At 36.0% G+C, this 23132-nt stretch overlaps 2 protein-coding genes across 2 annotated transcripts in view; one reads left to right on the top strand and one right to left on the bottom strand.

Annotated features, from left to right (window-relative positions):
- The window catches only part of LOC146162804 (3'-5' exoribonuclease HELZ2-like), a 44290-nt gene extending 41572 nt beyond the window's left edge, over positions 1-2718 (top strand). The window contains exons 28-29 of the mRNA XM_083383576.1: positions 1130-1297; positions 2335-2718. Coding sequence (XP_083239702.1) covers positions 1130-1297; positions 2335-2459 — 293 coding nt within the window. The 3' untranslated portion in view covers positions 2460-2718. The remainder of the gene's footprint in view (positions 1-1129; positions 1298-2334) is intronic.
- LOC146162803 (uncharacterized) overlaps positions 1-16817 on the bottom strand; it is a 76342-nt gene extending 59525 nt beyond the window's left edge. The window contains exons 1-4 of the mRNA XM_083385305.1: positions 16639-16817; positions 15057-15931; positions 14740-14904; positions 11963-12004 (exon numbers count right to left, since the gene is read on the bottom strand). Of these exons, the coding sequence (XP_083241431.1) occupies positions 11963-12004; positions 14740-14904; positions 15057-15912 (1063 nt within the window). The 5' untranslated portion in view covers positions 15913-15931; positions 16639-16817. The remainder of the gene's footprint in view (positions 1-11962; positions 12005-14739; positions 14905-15056; positions 15932-16638) is intronic.
- Positions 16818-23132: the final 6315 nt, after the last annotated feature.

Below are 23132 nucleotides of genomic sequence, written 5' to 3'. Positions count from 1 at the left end.
CATAATCTATAATACCATAGTATTAAGATCAACGACATAATAAAGCTATACTCAGTAATATCCATCACAGAATAATATCTAAATCGTCTGGATAAGATCTAAATGGCCAAAATAACGCCTGAAACTGTAGGTAGAGGGTATGGGACGATCAGGAGACGTCAGTCTAGCATATGGCGTTTTGGAGTCGACGTTTAGACGCCCTAGTTTGACCGCCGCCGTTAGGGCGCCGCTGTTTTTGGGTTGTTTGTCCCTGTTTGGGGCAGGACTGCGGAGTCGGTTAAAAACAACCCGAGTCCGACTCCGGCCAAAAAAATACACCCGAGTCCCGAGTCCGACTCCGGCCATATGTAAGATTGTGTCGAGTCCTGAGTCCAGCTGTGACTCTACAGCTTATATTTTACCCCATTTACGCAACTAAATTAAGGTGGATTTTCTGCAATCCACTCATATTGGTGTCATAATTGATCCACCCGCATTACATGGTTGAAAAATATTTTACCATTTGCTATTACACTTTTACAACTTATATTTTGCCGCCTTAACAGTTTTACAAGTTGATACTGCGCATGCACACGTCGGACTCGGGTAGTTTTACGCGGTCTTACCGAGTCCCGAGTCCGACTCCGCAGCCCTGGTTATTAGTATTGGTAATGGGTGGGTTTAGAAAGTGTCTTATGTTTAAAATGATAAGGGAAGTTAGTGATGTACTTAGGGGTGGGTTTGGGGGTTGTGGAAAAGAGTTTACAGGCCTGGTATTGGACATTTATATCTTATTCTGAGGGGTTTAGGACTTTTCTGATTTAGACTTTATTACGACTATTAGGTATTAGTTCTAATATATCGATTATAAATTTGTTCTTTTAAGGCAAATATTTTTTATTAATAAATCCATTGTATTTTTTCTATATTTTTCTTTATATGCATATCTAAAATATTTTTCACCCAGTTGCAAGTTCATTGCTTTGATAAAGATTTTCTGTATAAGTTATTGAAACGTCGGTACATTCCGAAAAAACAATTTTATAATCCATTGGTCTTTCGTTTTGACCAGTTCAGCTAGTGTTTATATAGGCCTTACAATTTTAAACCTTAATTTCCCATACCGACAATTGATTTTTCTAATTTGTAGGAAGCGAAAGGGATTACGTCATACTTTCCACTGTGAGGTCACAACCGGAAGATTCGATCGAGGAGAACCCGAATATCCACTGGAGGCGCCGTTACCTGGGATTCATCGTTGATTCCCACCAAGTTAATGTGGCCATTACAAGGGCAAAATCTGGCCTGATTATTATTGGTAAGCTAAAGTTTTTCTATAACAGTATTTCTCAACCTTTTCTCGTGACGCCTCAAATACTAGGCTTAAGTATAATAGTTTTGGCCCTTTTTTTCACTTAACTTTTGTGAGTTTAAAGTGCACACATTGTGAAGAATAGCATGAAAAGAATTTCAATTCGAGCCATGTCCTCGCATGGTTCAGTTATCTCAAATTTTGCAAAAATATTGCTCAGAACCAACCTCAGTAAATAATCTAATCATGTGAACTACTGCAGTCGACGACCCAACCAAATCAAACAATGACACATTTTTTTTTGTTTTGATCGCGATCCATGGGTTTAAAAATTACTGCTCTATAATAATTAACATCATGCTAGTCACAAATACACAAGCAAGCTATTGTGACGAAACAGGCGATACCCGATAACAAATGGTAGTATTGGTACCCGCCTGATACAGCTTCGGTGCTTGGCGCGCTAGAACTTACCGAAGCGCATAAAAGATTTTCGACATGACGTCACAAATCATAAAGGGACGTCTGAAACAAGTAACCTTTGAAACCTTGGGTTATCGTTCGGTGCCAACCACATATGTGCAACTGAAATCCTAGTTTAAACACAATCAGGGAGTTGGCGGCTTGTTTAAAAGGGTCATGTCCTGGTGAAAAGAACATGTTTTACCGGCACGGCAGATCTGTAGGTTGTTTTACCGTTCCAGCTTACTTTTACCACTTGTTTTAAGTGTAATATGTCCGGAAGTTATGCCCCTACTTACGTTTCACACAATAGTTAAGAAATTCTAAAATAATTAAAATTTAAAACTTAACCTTTATTTTCTTTAAGTTTAAACGTTCAGCCGCTGTATAAAAATTTCTAAAATATCTAACGCCTATCAGTTTGGTATCGGATCGGCAACTATATCACCCAAGTATCGGACGATTACCGATACTACAACTTGGTATCGAGTATCGAATAATATCGGACATTCCTAGTCATGTAAACATTTAATTAAACTCTGAAAATAATGCAGTCCTAAGTATGCGTGTTGTTGTACCAGGCAAAAAGCACCTCTTGAGCAAAGACAAGACCACCTGGTTTCATCTGTTGAACAGTTATGAGGAAAGAGGAAGTGTGTTTGACTTCAAAGATGCAAATTCTCCCTGGTATAACCCCCGTCACTAAAGCTCTTATCTTCAGCTCAAGAAGCTTTTGATACTTACTTAAAAATACCAATAACCTAAAAACAGCTTTATAAACGTATTTAGGTTTGGCTTGTGCGTTTATTTGAAAATTATAACGACTTTTCTTCCTTAAAAGCATTCCTTATAAAGGTTTTTTTTTCGAACTTAACAAAAAAATATGTTTGTGTGCAATTTTAAACCAGTTTGTTAAATAAAATATAACTACTTGTTCACCAAAATAACATTCCTTACAAACTTGTTAACTACCTTCAAGCAAAACTGTTTGTTTTAATTTTTTTTTTGTTCACTAAACTCTTGCAATACCTGTTTACATACAAAATCACATTGTTAAAAAGTTCAAGCTGTGTTTTCTATTCTAATTCTTTTATAATAAAGTTGCTTTTATAAGACTTTTTGTACAGTTTTGTAACTTCATTGATCTTTCCATTTGGTTTTTGCTGTATGCAGAGATGTAAGATAAGTGCTAAATTTGCGGGACCCTGTAAAATGCCTATCTATGTGTACTATTTCTTAAAAAAACATGTTTTTAATTTTTATTAGATTTTCTGAAGATAGCAGTTTGATTTAAAGTTTTATTGTGAAAAGCGTGATGTATTTCCTTGTTGTCAGGAAAGTCGATACCTATTGTTATACAAGTTGTTTATTTAGAAGTTAGTATTTTGTATATATATGCAATTTATCACTAGTGCATAAAATTTTTGCATTACTTGTGTGCGCAAAGTAGAATAAATCTGTATTTACTGAGAAGAAAGTAAGTGGGTGACATTTCTGTGCATAAACAGTAATTGCTACCAGGCTTAATATTAATCGAAAACCCCAAGGATCTCTGTGTTTTAATTATAATTGTAGGCTACTACTTGCGCTTGAAGTAATCAAAAGATACATCTAATGAAACAGACAAGTTGCTTTTCGTCGTAGAACCAAACAATAACACATGGTCTACACTCCCTAATAAACCTACACTCCCTAATACACTAGTGACCAATGATAAATTTTATAGTAGACTACATGAGTTAATTTGGAAAGCTGTTAACGAAGTGATTTGGCCTAATTAGCCTTAAGTAGGCCTACAAGCATAGCAAAACTGAAGGTACAGGATGCAATGGTGCTATGGCTGTTCTTGACTCGCTACCATCTGTGCCTTTGTAGATCAGTTGGTAGAGCGACGTTAAAAAATGCCTGGTCCTGGTTTTACTCGGATATTAAATTTTATTGTTAATTTCAGCAAATAAAGTTTCGTTAAAAACCAAGTGGGCGTGACATTACCAAGTCACAAGTTGGTAAGCGATCAGAATATGTTAAAACTAACGCTCTACAGATAAATTGTAAAACCAAACAGATTATGTAGGAGGGTAAAACAAACGTTAGGAGTTTGGTTTGCTTGATACAATTCAAAATACCTGCCGCTAGGTAGCGACAAAGAAGTGTGCTGAATGACAAATATTATAAAAAGAGTTTTTAAACCAATTTGAACAATGAGCGGTTAATAGGGATTTAGTCTTTTAGGTATCTTGCCTATTTTTTAATTAAATTGGTTCTATGAAATGCAAAATCAAAGAGCGTTGATTGTTGAAGTACGACAACTTAACTCCTACTAGAATAGTTTATATTTCTTAATGGAAGCATATAAATTCATAAAAAACATACAACACAAAAGTAGTAAGAGCTAGGCAGCTAGCGAACCAACCTACAAAATCTCGCCCTATCTCATCCTACAATTTAATTGGCAAAATTAACATATTTGTTCAGTACAGTAATCTCCCGGTTAAGTCCGCAAACTGAATTTTATAGGCTTGTGCGGACTTACCCGGTAGGTGCGGACTTAACGTTTTCAGTTATTTTTCGGGTACACACAGTACAGTGGATAGCACAAAGAGACTAGGCTACTTATTGGCACAATAAACTCTTGTTAGTCATAATAATTAGTGCGTGTTCATACGTCTTTAAAAATTATAATTTCCATTGTTCTAGTGGACATTTTAACACGGCATAGCGATTTATGCCAAACTTGACATTAATTAACTGTGTTATACGCAACGCTGCGTCAAGACGCATACTAAAAAGACGAGTAAAGTTTAATTACCAAGCGCCAGATCACAAAAACGTAGCTTAAAACAGGGTGGTCCAAACCTAGGCAAAATTTGTGTCCCAATAATTAAACATTTTTTTCAACATTGTTGCTCAGTTAATGTGCTGTTACAATCTTGCTTATTGTAACGTTACAGGTAATCACTCAAAAAATACGAGCAAGGGTGCCGAAAAACTATATATAATTTCTATAGATTGCCTCAATCCAATAAAGGTTGGGGAACACTGGAATACGACCCTACATAAATGACAATTTTTGCAACTTGAAAGTGAATAAACGATAAAATATATCGCGCTTCTGGAAAGTACTGTTTTTACAGGTTTTCACTGTGACTAATGGCTAACGCCCTGACTCTTCCTGGTGCAATTTCAGCAAAATTGATCTAGTTAAAAAAAACATTCCACGCTTATAAACACCTGAGTTTATTTGCGCACAAGTTCGACGAGAGCAGCAAGTTCATGGAGCTTATATATGGCTAACGCCCTGACTCTTCCTGATGCAATTTCAGCAAAATTGATCTAGTTAAAAAAACATTCCACGCTTATAAACACCTGAGTTTATTTGCGCACAAGTTCGACGAGAGCAGCAAGTTTATGGATCTTATATGTATTTGACGATGCTTTGTGACGTCATCTTTAAACGTTTTATGCCCCGACCAAACTAAAATCAATTGTCCGCCCCTAGCATGCAAGTAGCTCTTTATGTCCGCAAAGAATATTATGGCCCGCGATGCTGTTGTCAACCTTGGACCACCCTGGCTTAAAATAAGCAAGATATAATAGGCCTACTGTAATTATTGTTTTAGGTTATTTGAAACTTTTGAAGCGAACAGGCGGCAAATTTGTAATAAATTAAAATCAGAGTTACCATAAAAAAAATCCTATAATGCGTGACGTTAATGTCCTACGCTAGTAAATGGAGTGACCCAGGTCATCCTACAGTAAGCGAAGTCTTGCAAATTACGATGTATATAAAAAATCTATCCAAGAGGTTGGGAAAATAGAGAAGCTATTTGAAAACGATCTGCGAAAAATATCGGATGTCAAAAGAAAGTAAAATAAAACACGTGCGAGCATCTGTTGGTCGATTTTCTGAGCTAACATTTATGCTGTATCTTGGAGTTAATAACATCCACCGAGCAAGTCTTTCGTATCGATCTTTATTGGCGATTTTAAAAGCAAAGCAAATCGCTGAACAGCCCTCGATATTAGATATTTACTCTACAAAAATTGAAAAAAAAAATCTTTTTGATAAACTTTTTTTGATAAAAGATTTTTGGAGAATTTTTTGCGGACTTAACTGGGATGCGGACTTAAACGGGTGCGGACTTAGGCGGGAGATTACAGTATTTAGAAAAAAAGACGCTGGTCTAGAATCCTAACACAGCGTTCAAACAGTTATTCAATTAACGCACAATACTTGGGTTAGGGCAGTGGTACTCAACCTTTTTGTTCTCGCGAACCCCTTTAAGTTTTCGATAACTTGCGCGACCCCCCAATTATAGTGTATGATAAATAAACCTGAGTAAATAAAAAACACATTTTAAAATTGGCAAATATCAAAAGGGAAAAAATCTAGTTTAGGATTGTATCAAAATTAGGCTAAAATGTGCTATGCACAACAAGCTAAAGTTACAGTTTGAGCCAGGGTTGCCAGAGATTGACATTTTAGGTCAAATAATATTTAGCATGAACCTAGTGTGAGACTAAAGGTAATCAATGGAGGTATCTGTTCTTGGTGAGCAGCTATAAATTCCTTACAAATTTACAAAACGGTTAGTCGTTAACAGCAGTGCAATAATAAAGCTGTCTGTATTCTATTTCTCTTCGCCAAAACGGCAAGACCAAAATTTTATTACCGGTATTCTGTGGATGTTTTGAAAAAGGCTATTTAAAATGTTGTGATACCGCTGAAAAGTAGAAATACTTTGCCTGTAACCTATTGTAAACCTAGCACAACTTTTATTGTTACTTGGCCTTAATTTCAATTTGGAACTAAAGCGCCCTATACTACAGTTGACGCTTTTGTACTGCAGAAAATTATTGCAGAAATACGCATCAAAATCACGCGAAGCGCGAACAATTTTTCAATTAACGTTGTTAAAGTTTGTATAAACAAAGTTTGTAGGCCTCGTGAGCCCATGGTTTTACTTCATCCCACAATGTTTGGTTTTACTTCATCCCACCGTCGGACACAGCAGATAAATTAGGACAATTTATTGTTTTTGGTTCAAATTTTGGGCCTTCTGGCAATCCTGGTTTGAGCGTCCATTCATTTTTATTAGACATAGTTTGACTGAAGCTAGGCTTGATTCCTTAATTGAAAAGTGTAATGGTGACGTGATAAACGCGACAGGATCACTGCTGCAAAAGCTGCACAAAGACAAATGTTAGACCGGCGGTTATTTTGCTCCTTCTAAACTGCTAAACTGTTAGTTCCTATTGCCTAATTCTTATGATTATTTCCTTAATGAAATTGTTCATGGCGACCACCCGAGACAGCCCTTTGCGACCCCCTTCGCGACCCCCAGGTTGAGAACCACTGGGTTAGGGTGTCGGTTAGCATTTGAGTTGGTCAACTATTATTACATTTATTATTTATTAATAATACTTGGCCTACCCAAACGCTCTCCCGCGCCCTAACCCAAATACTGTCCGTTGTGGTGGGATTCTAGACCAGCACCAAAAAAAGTTACCCTCACACTAAGACTGGTCTAAATTTTATTAATATAAAAAAATTAGAAAAAATATTAATATTCGCTAAATATTACAAGATAAAAACATTTGCTGACTGTTTAACCAACAAATTGGGATAGGCCTTAATCTCACCTTTCCAACAATGCTACACATGATGCCAATGAATGGGGATAAGGGTTTGACTGCGGCCTAATGAGTGGATATCAGTGACTAATTAAATGCAAGGTAGTGGAATTACTACAATTGGTGTTCCAGACAATGTTTCATTAGTATCTGTCTCCAAACAAATTATTTCCTTATTAATTTCAGAAACATTTTTTTTCACTTTTATGCCGAGAAACAGTATCATTATAAATAAAATTTGCATTAATATATATTTTTTTTTAATTAAACGGTAAAGTTTTTCAATAACATGAAAAAGAGAGATAAAACATGTTGTTGTAAAATTCAATATTTTTTCAGGACTTGATAAAGTGCTCCCTATTATGTTAGGAGATGTAACACAAATCATTCTTCTAATAAAAAATTGAGTAAAATCAAGATTACCAACCAAGTTTCAACACTTTTTAAAAAAAGATATTTTTGTGCGAACTTGGCTTGTTCTGCCCGAGGTAGGTACTTTAATTATGGTGTTCTGGATTTCATTAAAATGTTTAAATTTGATTTGCTGTTGAATTCAGACGCAATGCACTTTTATTACTTTTTTTATTGAATGGAGTATTTTGATTAGGATTGAAATATATATATGTATATCAGAGTTTCCCAAACTTTTTTGGACCACGGACCACTATTTGTAAATCTTTGTTTTGGCGGACCGCAATACAAAGCAAAAAATAAATAAAATCAAATTTTATATGTTAACAAAACTGACAACATCATTGGGACGGATGGGATTGCTTCCCTCTGCTTAAATCATCAATTCATCATAAATTTGTAAGATTTACGATACTGGACAGCAAAAGCTTTTGAAATCAATAAGTTGTGAATAACTGCGGCAATTTAATTATCTTTGGAAGAGTACACATACTGTACAACATAGGTCGACAACCTTTTTCTAGTCGCGGGCTAAATCCAAACTGAAAAAGGTCTCTGCGGACCGCACAAAATATTCACTAACAATTATGTTGGAACAACTGTAAATCAGGGAGGCTTCGGATGTTTTCGCACTTAAAAACGGGTTTAGTTACTTTTAAGGAGGCAGCATCATAACGTAAACAAACCTGATGTATAAGGATCGTTAAGGCAAAGCGCGAACATTTTTCGCACTTACATAGTTAAAATAGTCAAAAAGTATGAGAAATAGAAAAAAATGGACTCATGTCTAGTTTGTCAAAGAGGCTGCGGGTCGGATAAATTACATTCGGGCTGTAGGTTGTCGACCCCTGCTGTACAACGTAGGCTATATGTGTAACTTTTTAATTTTATGTCATATCGCCACGGACCATATGTGCAGTCATCCAGTTTGGGAAAACCCTGATATATTTAATACATTTGCATAGCCTATAATTATATAGTTATCTTTCTTTCACATTTATTTTAGTGGCCGATATGTGTACATGCAATTTAATTCCTACAGTTTTTTGTATTATGCAAAAAATCTTATTTTTTAGCCTTTGACAGTTACAAGAGGCTACTTTTATTATCATACTTTTTTACCTGTTATTTTCAGATCAAGAAGTGTTCTATGTTTAACTAGCTCTCATGGAGTTTACTTTGTGTTTAGCTTATGTTATCTAAATCATGGTTTGTCCTTCACTTTGCATTTGTACTTAAAGCAGTAAGGAGCTCTAGACTAATATGTTTAGTATTATTATTATTCTGTATATATACTTGTTTTTTCTAGCATTGTTGTTTTATATTCTATTTGATTAGGAATAAGATGCACATGTTACTGGTGTATAAATTAATGTGATTTTAACAGATAATGACTTCTGTTTGTTTGTGATTAAACTAGATTAACATCTGGATTTGTCAGTGCACATTGTTATATGTGAGATAATGGCTTTAAAATGTTGTTTAAAGCAATATTTGACCAATGTAACAACTTTTCTCGACAAATACTAAAAATTATGATTAAGGTAATTGTCCTCATGGTTGTTTTAATTAAAATTTTGGTTTTAGTTGCTAGTATATAAAAAGGGTTTAATATTTCAATTCTCAAAGTGTGTGAATCGGTTGTTCACGTTATTAATTGTGCTGTTTTCATTTAGATTAAATGAACAATTCTTAAATGTCAGGCTTTGGGTCAAATTCTAAAATAAGCATTTGCACCTATCCGCATGGTTGCGAAGTTGATTAAACAACAAAAAGTTTGACTTTAGCAGAAAAGGGTAAGTGTGATGCTAAATTTGTTAAATCTATCGAGTAGGAGTACAGCCTGTATTTAAATTTTTTTAACTACATAGGCTGGATATAAAGCAATCTCATTATAGGGGTGTCTTATAACTCATGCGCCAACCTATCAATTTACTGTGTTCAGCCTGATCAGTTTTACATACTGAGCATTCGAGAGTCAGACTCGGGTGGTCTTACAGAGTCTCTAGTCCAACTTCGCAGCCTTGCCAGACTACTTTTCTTGCTAGTATATGTCTTGAAAGTAAATGCAAGATTGTATATAAAACAGTATTATTATTTGATTAAACTCAGTTTGCATACATTTAACCAATTGATTTGTTTTATTAAAGTGAATGTTGGTGAGTGATGTTTTTCAATGAATACAGCGGAGTTCAACATCATACAGATTTGCCGAACGATAACCAACCAAGTTACAACACTTTAAAAAAAAAGATATTTTAGTGCGAACCTGGCTTGTTCTGACCGAGGTATATATATATTACATTTGTATAGCCTATATATAATTATCTTTGTTTAACATTCCTTTTAGTTGATGATACCTGTACATGCAATTTGCTAAATTCCTACAGTATTTAGTATTATGCAAAAAATCTTACTTTTTAGCCTTTGACAGTTACAAGAGTCTACTTTTGTTATCATACTTTTCTGTCTGTTATTTAGAGTTTTTCATTTTGCTTTACTGTTGTATTCAGCTGTAATGCACTTTTAATACTTATGTTTAAAGTGTTGATAATGAAGTATTTTGTATTCAGATTGAAAATATATCTAAGTATATTTATATATCTTTAGTAAGCGTTTATTTTAGTTGTCGATATGTGACAAATTTAATGCACTTCTAACATTTTTGTTTTAAGTGAATGGAGCATTTGTGATTCGATTTGAAATATTTTTATATATTTGCATAACCTATATATATAGTCATCTTTATTAGGCATTATTTTTAGTTGCCGATATATTTACATACAATTTGATTTCCTACAGTTTTTTGTATTTTTCGAAATTCTCATTTTTGTGCCTTTTGACAGTTACAAGAAGCTACTTTTGTTATCATACTTTTCTGTCTTTTATTTTTCAGATCAAGAGACACAAACAAGAAAAAGTTGAACCTAGAAAATGTAAGTTTTTATCTTTAAACTGCTAAAAACTAAATATTCTGCCTTTTTTAATTTTCTAACCTGGAAAATATTTGCTTGCAAAAATCAAATAAGTTTCCCCAAATATTTATTAATTTGTAAATAAACAATATTTATATTTTAAGATCACACATCGACAAATTTTAATCGACTATATTTACAAAATTGTCGCCAAATGTTTTTTGTTTTCATTCCTCGCTTCGACTCGATTGTTTACTTTCCAAATTTTTCTTTGTTTCTTCTCAAATTGTTTTCAGTTCTTTCAATCGATTCCTTCTTTTTTTCTTCACTTGGATAATCCTCGGCTTTCTTTTTTGCTTCCAGAGCTCGTTCGAAATATTTCACCGCATCAGTGATCCGCGAGGTTTGCGAACACACAACACCGAGGTTGTGTAAACAAGCAGCGTAAACTTGATGCTTTGAAGCTTCGACGCCGAAAGTTGTTTCCATTAAAGAAATTGCTTTTTTTAAACTTCGCTCCCGACTTTCTTGATTATCGATTAAACCTTCGCTCATTCCGATGTAATGCAAACACCAAACCAAGTTTAAAACCCGGAACTTCTCGCCGACGTTTTCAATTTCATCAATCTGGAGTCGAATGTCGCGCATCAGTGGAAGCACGTGATCGCGCACAATGGACTTCATTGTGACGTCACTTTCAATCATCTTTATGTTTGTCAACATCAACTCCCCAGCACAACCCAGACCACCCCTAACTGCTTTCTCAGGATCCCGGTCATTTGCGGAAATAATTGAAGATATTTGAAAAACCAAAATGGATTCCAAATATTTCTTCTCTTCTTTCAGTTTAATTCCAAGTTGTCGAAAATCTTCCGTTGTCGTTTGACCTTGGGCGATTTGCTGAAGGTCACCCGCGACGCGATTTGCTCGAAGAAAGTTTTCCTCCTTCACAGTGGTCACGTATTTTCGGATGAGCGGAAGTGCAGTTTTCCTTTCTTGAATAAAATTATTTGAAGGAAAATTCTGTGTTTGTTTATTTGGCTTTGAATGAAATGTTTAATACGAATTAGTTTATTTTCTTACATTAGTAAACCTATATTTATAACTTAGTTTTTACATCAGTAAACTATAGGGGTCTAGATAACATAAGAATGAAAAAATGATTGAGTTCCAAATAAGAGTAAAATAAATTATTATTAAAAGCACTACAATTGTTTAATAAAATAACGAAAAAACACTTCAGTCTTACTATTTGAATCAAAATAATCGTCAATCGAGTTTCTTGTTCCACCTGCAACGTAAAAATACAAAAAAGTTTATAATTTTATTTATCCAATATTACATAATGTCGACGAAAAAACAACTTCCTGAAATATAAGGTTTGTTGCTTGTAGGTACTTTAGTTAAGTGAAGATTATCTCGCCAAATTAAAATTTATTTTTAATTTTAAAATAATATATTTTTACACTAAATTAATTTAAGTTACAAAAAATATTTGAAAAATACATTTGTAAAAAATGTAAGTATTCTATGATTGTGTCATCCTGTCGAGTTATTGAGTTTAAGACCCTAGTTTCGTTGCTAGGCAAATCAAACCTAAAATGCTAAAAGTGAATTAGGTTGGTAAAACTCTATTAAAAAAAGTATATAGAAGAGACATTTTCTACTTTTGTATTTTTTGATCACGAACATGTGAGTCAAAGTAAAATTCTATATAAAATAAATAATGTGACATGACTTTGCAAGGCGACTGAAACCTAGTCTAAATTAGCGTCAGGTGCCTGGTGGATTAAGTGTTAAACCCCTGGTATACAATTAATCCTTATTTTTGATTTCACGGCTCACTCAGTCAGGAAAATATATTTTTATAGTGCCAAAGTTTTTTCGTTAATCCGCCTGCAATGTTTAAATATATCCTTGTCCTACTATTGTTTTTTGTAATTTAACCAACTAACTAAGGTGTTAATGAAATGCTTGATGCATTTAATGAGCTAGAGCAGGTATTCTTAACCAGGGGTGCGAGAACTGTTTCACGGGGGTGAGGGGATGCTGAATCAGGCACAGAAAATGTATTACTGTAATTTAATTCCTTTCTTAGTTAAATGTAAAACTAATTCACATTTTGGTAAAACTAATTTACATTTTTTTTGGGCGTTACTGTGTATCAGTTACTTGTATAAAACTAAAATTACAACGGTTTTAATATTCAAGCAATTCTAGAAGTGGTGCGAGAATTGTTTGGTGATTTAAAAGGTGTGCAGGGGAATACACAATAAGACCTAAAAAACAACACTACCTAAATCAGAAAAATCTATAAAACCATGGTATTAAGACCAACGACATTACACAGCCAAATACGCAGTAATATCCAGTGAAGCATAAGGACAAAATCGTCTAAATAAGCCATCGGAATAAGGCCTAATTTCATCGGAACAAGGCCTAAATTCATCGGAATAAGGACTAAATTGAACGAAAGAAGGCCTAAAAATCCCCGAACCTGTCAGTAGAGGGTAGGCCTATGGGACGATCGGGGACTATCGGTCTGGCTCTTTTGGTGACTACGTTTGGACGCCCTAGTGACTAGTCTGACCGGCGCTGTCAGGGCACCGCTGTTTGGCACCAAATTTTTGGTCCTGTTTGGATATATTGGTGGGTACGGTAATGGGTGGGGTTAGAAAATGGGTTGGTGTTGAAATTATTAGGGGAGTTAGTAATGTACTTAGGGGTGGGGTTTGGGGATAGTTAAAGTGTTGTTTAGGCCTCATTCTGACCTTTTAGGTCTTATTTCGAATTGTGTTTTATTCTGACGTTGGTGTTGTTCTTATTTCGGTCTTATGTCTGGAGTCCGTGTGCAGCAAGATAAAAGGGCGGAACCACTGAGCTAGAAGGATAAAGTTTGACAATTTTTTCGGTTGCTTACTGGTAATGTCATCTGACTGAAATTCACAAACTTGAAATTTGTAGTTAACGTTTAAGGTAGGCTTTCCCTACGTTAAGCCGAGACAGTCTCGGTTTTAGGGCTTTGTCTTATGTAGCCTACCGGTAACGGATATTGTTTTAGTATGAGGACTGAGAAATGAAACTTCCAAAAGTGATAGTTGAATTTAAGGTAATAGTGTAATTCAGTTTGCTCACATATAAATGATTAGTTATTAAACTTAAGAGCGAAACTAAAACAGTTCTTTAATACCACCTGTAACTTCCAGATACATCAGCCTGACCAGTCCTTCCTTATTTATAAATCTGTTTCTATCAAGATTGATGCCTGTACAGTCGTAAACCCAACATAGCCTTCCTTGTTTCTGAAATATTTATGTGCTCTGGCCTCTTGATATACAAATGTAAGCTGCAAATATTCGATTTCGTGGATATTTCTTGTTTTTCTTGCTCGTAACTTGCTTTGTTTTAAATGGTGGTTTATTTCTCAGCAGTAAATTACAATGTTAAGTCAGACCCAAAATGTTTTCTTCACTTTACAACTCGATCGCTTGAAAAATTTACACCTACTTAGTAAGTTTATTATAAACCTTTCTCATTTTTTAATTTCTGAATAAATATTTTCACTTATGTATTCTGCCTAAAACTTTATTAGCTCACTGTATTCGACTTTTCTAAAAAAAATATATAATAAAAACTTACTGACTTACTTTGTATTAATTGATGGCCTGGTTATTGCTTTTATTTTACTAAATATTTTTTACGAAATAAAATACACTCAATCTAAACAAAACGTTCACACATTGTATTTCTTCTAGCTGAAACCATTACATAAGTTCACTGAATAAAGGTATTTCAAATAACAAATCATCATACGGAGTAGTTGCATGCTGTAGTAGGCTACATCTGGATAGTATCTCTCTAATATATTTTTGCCAATTTAAAATAAAAAAACAGTGCAAATTAGAGCAGCTTAGAAAATAGGAGTTATTTCCAATTTCATGATATGCTTTCACGCTAAGCGAATGAATAATGAAATTTAACACTAATTTACTTCAAGAATCAAACCACGATAACTCATTGAAATACCTTGAGTCGATGAGGCGGCATTTCCCAGCTGTCGAGAGGATGTACTCGCAGTGTCAGTGCTTGCTGGGCTGACTGCTTGGTGTGAAGACGATGAACTCACCGCCGGGGTTACAGGCAAACTTGTTGACAAGGACAGAGAAGCAAGGTCACCAGTTAGGTGGGTTGCTGTACAAAGGAAAATTGTAGCAAACTTTGTATAAACACTTGACTTTCAACAAATCGAAGCTTGCCACAAATGTTATACAGAATATTATGCGATATAAAAGTCAATTTTATAAATAAGGGGACATAGACAAAGCAAGCAAATGGTTGAGTACCTGGCAAAAAGGTTCCTATGTGAGAAGAGAATTGACTCAGAGGCAGCTTTTCCCCCTCTTCGGGTGCTGGTGCATCGAGGTTCAAAGCTTTGGAAGCCTCGATCGCTTGTAGAGCCGCCACGGTCGGGTTGAACTTGGAGAAATGTTGTTGAAGTTCGTCTCTCACCACCGCCATCTTGGGACGCTGCAAAGGATCCTGTTGCCAGCACTTCATCATGATCGTTTGGAGCAGGTTGATGATATCTCTTTCTTCCGTGCTGAGAGAGCTTTTGTATCTCTCGATCTCAGCACAGTCGGGTCGTTGTTCTTTGGTGACAGCATCTTTGATCGCCAAGTTATCGCTGAAGGTTGTATAAGGCTGCTGTCCACTGATTATTGCATACAACATGACACCGTAGCTGAAGGTGTCCTGCCGTGAGTTGGGCTCCACGCCTGGGTTGGTCAAAACTTCTGGGGAAGCATAAGACATGGTGAGCTCCTTGCGATCCTGTGAAGCCTTGGGAGCTGAAGTCTGGGGGGCTACGATGGTGGTGGTGCGAGTAAATGGAGCCAGTTTGGCGGCGCCGAAATCTGCCAGCTTGCATCGCATGTCGCTGTTGAGGAGAATGTTCTCTGGCTTCACATCGCCGTGAATTATGCGTTTTTCCGATGAAAACTCGTGGGCGGATGCGAGTGCCGTGGCTGTTTCCAAAGCAATGCGAAGGCACAGCAGTGGTTTCAGCACACGGTTGGGCATTTGGAAAATACCACCCAGGTCACCTCCCTCGTAATATTGGGTAAGAATTCCAATATTGTTGGACCACTTCGTCCAACCGAACACGCGAGCGACATGTTCATGATTGGCTCTCTGAATCATTTCCACTTCATCTTTCACCCTGTACAATAATTTAATCAGCACCAATTAAATTTCATAATCTACAGCAGGGGTTCCCAACCTTTTTTACAACGTGGCCCCTTTTGGAAATTTTGAGAAATCCATGACCTTTTTTTTTTCCAACCTTTTTAAGAAACAAAAAAAATTAAGAAACGTCATTTTAATTAAAAAAATGGTTTATACAGTAACCGGTAGTTAGAATGATGAAATGATATAAATACAGCACACAATAAACATGATAGTACATTAATTAGTTATTACATATTCAGTTAATGTGGTGGTCGAGCTTGTTTTTACTCTGATAATGTCCTAATTGCTGGTTTAGAGGTGGAAAGTGCCAGCCGCATGTCATATTTAATAATTATACACGACACTCCGCCGCTTTGTCTTCAGAAGTAACATTGTTAAAATCCCACATTCATTGCCCAAAATGTTGTCAAACTATCTTTCTCAAAGCTCAATCGTGTTGCCGTCAGTTCTTGCAGCCACAAGAATTCATTAAATTTTAATTTATTTCTTTTGTTATAGTGGAGTAGACTTAGAAATAATATACTAAAAAAAATATCATATTTCTAACTTTACGTGGCCCCTTGAAAAGGCTCATCGTTGAGAACCCCTGATCTACAGGGAAGTTTATTTAATTGCCATGCCAGTTTGCTCTATAGGCCTATAGTGTTTAAAGGCTTTGAACATAAATTCTTCCTGCACCTTGCAATAAGAGCATTTGTTTGAACTCGGCCAACAGTGAAACACTTGATGGCAACGTATCCAAGTTTAGAGTGCTGTCCCAAGATCACCAACGCTGAGCCACCTTTTCCAAGGACACACGTGCCTGGGTGGCACCAGATCTCACTCGCGTTGTATTCTTTCAACTAGGAATGTGAAATTAATGAAACAAACCAAGACTGACAGGATTTCAAATTTTTGAAATTAAAGTTAAAAGAAAATTATTAAACTTAAAACGATCAACTAATAGCATTGTGAATAAGTTTTTCTAGTCGATACTTTAATGATTTTAAAGGATTGGTACTTACATCGAATACACTTGACATGGCTTGAGTTGACTGAAATGTGTAGTTGAAAGTTAACAACTGACAAACTAGGAGAGCTATTAAAAAACAAGAATAAAATGGTTGATTTCACATGATTTTATATTACTAAACTTTAAATTCTGTCCAAACTTCGATGTTCTTTCTGTTTAAGACGTAACGAAAGGAAACATCACAATTTTATATTTCGTCATGAAAATATGCAAATAGTTCGACGTCATATCTGTCTTGCAATGTAAAAACAATGAATGACAACCTCAAGTAACTTGTTTTATTGAACAGGTAAACCAGTGGTTATCAATTTTTTATAGTTTGTGGCACACCAACAAATCGCGACACACTATGTACAAAACAACAATATCATAACCAGTCAAACGCCATTAATACACTGCAAAGCATTACGTTTTTAAGTCTCGCATGCTTGCCTACGAATAGGATTTTTTTCGAAATTACAAAAAGTTGCGTGGCACAATTAAGACTCGAGACGCACTTTACAAATCACTGAGTTCAATAAGAGCTACAACATCTCTGTACTAACCAACCATAGCTAAGTAAGTAGTAGATACAAAAATTGCTGCAGTGGTCTCCAATAAAAAATCACGAATTAAAAACCGGGATTCGTAAATTGACTATTACTGGTTCACACAGGTGAGGGTTTAAACCAGTGTTTGTCACTCTCCCGCCTGTGGGCGTTAGAGAGTTAGAAGGGCGTTGTGACTGATTGATTTTTTCAAGGACTCGCGATCGAGCAGGTTCGCTAATAAATTCACATAAGCAAACGTCAAATTGCACCTTTTCCTGTAACTCATGTACTGTAAATAAACTTATATATTCCAATAGTAATTAAACATCATGAGCGGGAATTTCAAGTACTTGATTTTAGCACTTTGAAGAAAAACACTAATGTTCCTCCATATACTTACTAATTCGTAAAACAACAAACTGCTTTTGTCCTACATTCAAAGCCAGCGATGAAGTTTAATTTGACACAGCAAACTGGTAATTTTATTGTTCCAAGTGTGTGCGACAGATAAATGCGTGGCAGTAAGTTCTACATAACGAATCCGTGAGGTAGTCTATATGACAAAACGGGAGCACACAATAAGACAATATCTAAAGCAGAAGTAATCTATAATACCATTGTATTATGACCAACACATAATAAAGCACCACTAGTTTATTTCCGCACACTAATTCTGACAAAACAGAACTATAACTAAAACAATAATTCTGACAAAACAGAACTATAACAAAAACAATAATTCTGATAAAAGGTAAACCTTACAAAAACAGTAATTCTGGAAAAAAAAAAATCTGACAAATGCAGTTATTCTGGCAAAACATAAACCTGACAAAAACATAAATTCTGACAAAACTTAAACCTGACAAAAATATTAATTACCAAACGTAAACGTTACAAAAACAGTAATTCTGGCAAAAAATAAACCTGGCAGAAAAAGTAAAGCTTGCAATAAGCTTTTTACAGAACAGTAAACATAAAAAAAAACTCAATTAACAAAAGCAACACTTTAACAAATATTATAAAATGGAGGCAAGTTATTTTCACAGGCACAAACAACTAAAAGGTAAATACATTATTGATTTTCTATAGTCTCGGAAGTTTTTTCCACCAAAAATTAAGCTTTAATGTCGCTGCATTAATGCTATAGTTAAAGCTACAAGCGAGCCAATGGTCAACTTGATATTTTTATCATACTCTTACTTTCACACAGCCTTAATGGTGATTCTAAAGTGTCATAGAGTTCTCACACAAAAAGTTGAATCGTTCGTAATTAAATCATTGTTTGGCGCCAAGTAACGCTAGCCGCTGATTGGTCAAGCTTGTGGGCGTTGTTTTGAGGCGTATGCCGCGGCAATATCTTATTGCGATTGTGACGTCAAATAACGGTGTGTTGCGCTACAAAGACAATCAACTCTGTCTTCAGGAATTTTAAACAACAACAATTGTTACGTTACATTCAATATTAGAAAGCGTTTCATACGCCATAAAGACCAACAGCGGTCAAATTGTATTAAAACGAATGTTCAGGCGCTTTCGCGTTAGAAAGATTTGGAATCAAGTGACATCAGGTGACGCGCGACTTGTTTATTATGGGCTCGCGATTCCTTTGTTCAAAAAACTTCGTCGCTTTAGGTTTGTTCACACAAGACTCGTTTAGCGTTAACGGGAAACGTCCACAGCTAAGGCAGGGGTTCGTTCCTAAACTTTTTTTAACCCGGACTCCTAAATTTTTAAACATCACGTTTTTAGTTTCAAAAATGACGTCATAAATTTATGTCACAGTACAAATAGACTTCATAAATATGCTGGTTCCAGTCCCAAATTTGGAAAGTGAAATGGAGTAGATTTCATTTTCAATTAAACATAAATAATAAGTATTATTTCAATTAGTCTTTCAAGGGCCCCCTAAAACTAGTTCACGGACCCCCAAATGGTCAATGGACCTCAGTTTAAGAACACCTGACCTAAGGCGTAAAAAAACGATTTCGGTTGCCAAAAGTAGAAATTTTTCAACGTTAACGCTTTTCGGTTAGGAGCGTGAACCAACCTTTATAATCAGTGAACTGTTTTGAGGCTTTTTTTTCTGCTGATGAAAACTACACAAGGGCCGCACGGTTTTACCGTAGACCATTTCAACTTTGAAACCTGTCGTATATTTTAAGTGGCTTTTACCAAAATCGCAGCACCCTTAAATTGCGCATGTCATTCGCGGCATTATTTGCCGCCCTAAAGCGAAACATTTGCGCACTGTTAAATTTTTTGTAAACGATTGTTCTTAGCGTAAACCCCGAGTGTTGTGTGAGCCCCTGAAGCGAATTGTTCACACAATCGATGTTAATAATTCCCTAGCTGAAAAATCATTTTATTATGGAGGGTAATATCGAATTAAAATTTGCACTCAAGCGTCCGACCAATGAGCACTCGTCAAGACGAAATAACACTAAAAAAATATCAGTACGTCATCTACGAATTACTTCATAACTGTTTTTCCAATAACTTACGATGCCTTACTGCTTCGGTGCGTATATTGCCGGTCTCGGTTGTTTACCGAATATTGAATGCGTAGGACTTTTTACCACGTGCGATGAGCTTGTTACGTGTATAGTTACGCAAGCGTGTATTGTTAGCTATTTATGTTGTCATTGGATATTGCTGCTTTTATCTTGTTTGTTTCAGTTATATACATGTAAGTTCGAAATGCAAAAAACATATCACATGACATGAAATACCTAATTACCGTCCAGCGCACATATTGCAACTTTTAGGGCGAAATAAAAATGTTACGTCAATCTTTTTTTTTTTTTAAAAAATCTTTTAGCTTTGTGGTTTAAAGCTAAGTGTTACTGTTGATATCACGTCAGGCTACTAATGGATTATTTAGCACTCTACCGAAGATATTACGCAATAGGTAACATTTTTCGGTTATATTTGAGTCACAATCACTTTTTTAAATTATTAACACGAGGCTTCAACAAACTTCACATGGTACAAATAATATGTAAAAGTGATTAGGGGTCCACAGCTTGGCAGTTAAACTTTGTTTTAACCACCGAAAAATTAGGTAGAGTTTGCAAAATTTCGCGTTTATTGCAACAGAATTATTTTACATCGTCGAAACAACACCCAGTAATATTAGAACTAGTAAACCTAATTAACCTGGGCAACTCGTGGTATTTCGTATAATCAATAAGTATATTAATAACTGGCATAAACTAATACTTATTTCTTTAAACCGATATTAAAGCACCCTAATCTTATAACAGAAAATCATTTTTAGGAGTACCTTTCTTAAACTAAAAAGTTTTGAAAGTTGGCGCCATTTTATAGATTTCTTACACAAAAGGTGTTCTTCCGTGGTCGTTTCCAAGGCAACGGCCCGCTTGGCGCCAAACAACGCTCGTCGCTGATTGGTCAGTTCTGCAAGCGTTGTTTGGGGCGTGTAAGTCGGCAATATTTTGTCGCGATTGTGACGTCAAAGTACTGTGTTGTACGCTACAAAGACAACCCTTCCCATGCTCAGCCAACGATTGGGTTCCAAGCTAGCACATTCATCGACAAACGTCAATAATGGAACGTTATTTCGTCATAAAGACCAACAGCGATCCAATTGTTGCAATCCCAACGTCCCGAACGCTTCTATTTGGTGTAGAGTGACATCAACTGACGCGCGGCGCGTTTATACTGAGCGCGCAATTTCTTTGTTCGAAAAGTAAGATGCTAATTAAGGGGAGGGCGTTCTCATTGACATCCAGGATTGTTGCCGAATGCTGAAGGCGAGTCACACTTACCACATGGTCGGAGTCTGTCGCTTTAACAAAAATGTTTCCCACTAATGGTTCAACAGAAATGCACCCTTTGGAACTAAGAAAACGATTAGAATAAAATCTAAAAGTATTTTCTCACACAAATAGGCATGGAAAAATCCGGCTTAAAAATTATATTGTTAATATTATTGTACAGAAAAATATTAAAAGTATACGAATTTAGTAATATACATTAACATTCAAATGCAGCCTACATGGTGTTGGTAAGTTAAATTATATTTTTTCCTTCGTTTGCTTTAGCGAATGTAGTGACTAAACTACCAGTTATTAATAGCGGCACATTTTGGAGCTGCGAAGACGTTTAAAAATTACCCGAGTCCGACTCCGGCCAAAAAATAAACCCGAGTCCGACTCTGGCCAAAAAATACACACGAGTCCGACTCCGGCCAAAAAATAAACCCGAGTCCGACTCCGGCCCAAATGTGCGAGTCCCGAGTCCGGCATAGACTCTCCAGCCTATATATTCCGCCAATTTGCGTAACTAAGTGATATTCAGCAAACCACAGATAGGGGTGTCATATAATTCATCCACCCACATGGTTGGAAAATACCCACCATATGCTATTCCGCCCTTACAATTTAAAGTTGGCAGTCATATCAGTTTCAAATTTTGGTACTACGCATGCACACACTTGTTTTTGCGTGGTCTTACTCGAGTCCCTCCGCAGTCCTGGTTAGAAATGTCGTTATTTGTCAAACTAGTATCAATGCGCTTTTATATAAAACCACTACAGTTACAATGTTTAGACGTGCTTTGAATTCAGAGTAATGCTAGAGGTATACAGCACAGCCCGTACAACTGTTGGGGTTTCGAAGTAAGGAAATTGACCCCAAACAATATAACTTTTGGCGTACTTATAGTTTTCCCGGCCCCTTAAAAATTAAGAAAGAATGTTTACTTATAGCTACGCCTCGGTACACGACAATTGCACTTGTACAACGGAGCCCATACGACAGAATTACGACCCCAGTAAGAAATAAATCACCTACGCTCTGTTGCCCTTTGCTGTCCTGGACGCACCTTTAAATGCGAAAGGGTAAAATTGCCTTTATTTGTTTGGTAAAACAAATCTGACCTATGTACTTTTTGCAAAAACACAAAAAACGTAGACCCCTTATTTTGTTTGTCCCGTAACATGTAATTAGTGGGAAAACATGGTCGCATGGTTATCTACGAAACTACGGGAAGTTGCTCTTCGAAGTGCACAATAATAAATCGTGCAATACGTTTGTTGATTGAGCTCTTTTATGTGCGAGGTATGTGATCTGAATATGCGCAAAGTCCACCGGCTATGTTACGTTTGACTAGCGTGGTTTGTCTAGTGTTGTCTGCCATTGCAAACCCTTCACGGCCCCCAGTTTAAGAACCCAAGATTTAAGGCAAGTTCGTGCCGGACTTTGTGTTTTTCATTAAATATTCGATCGACCGAGAGAGCAAGAAACCACCTAAGTCTTGTCCCTGTAAATGCGTAAATGTTGGTTCACAAAAGAACGTTGTGTGTTAACGGAAAACGTCAGCATCTAAAGCAGGGGTGACGAACACGTGGCCCGCGAAAGAATTTTGTGTTGCCCGCGAAGCATTCGGGTAAGACCACGGCAGTTTTGAAGTTTCTTTGACTGAACGCGTATGTCATGCAAGAATAGTAGAAACTGTTGTGTAAATCCATACAATAACAATCAATTCAGGATTCAACTGTTTATTTATTGTTGTGTTCCAAACTTAAGAGCTAACGCACTTAAATGGTCGTCTGGTTTTGGAAGCACATATCTATGCGAACAATTTTTTTTCTAAAATGAACATCACAA

The sequence above is a fragment of the Ascidiella aspersa genome, chromosome 3, assembly GCF_963924565.1.
Source record: "Ascidiella aspersa chromosome 3, kaAscAspe10.2, whole genome shotgun sequence".
NCBI classification, from domain to species: Eukaryota; Metazoa; Chordata; class Ascidiacea; order Phlebobranchia; family Ascidiidae; genus Ascidiella; species Ascidiella aspersa.
Note: the sequence above shows the minus strand (reverse complement) of the source record. Positions and strands in the feature narration are given on the sequence as shown.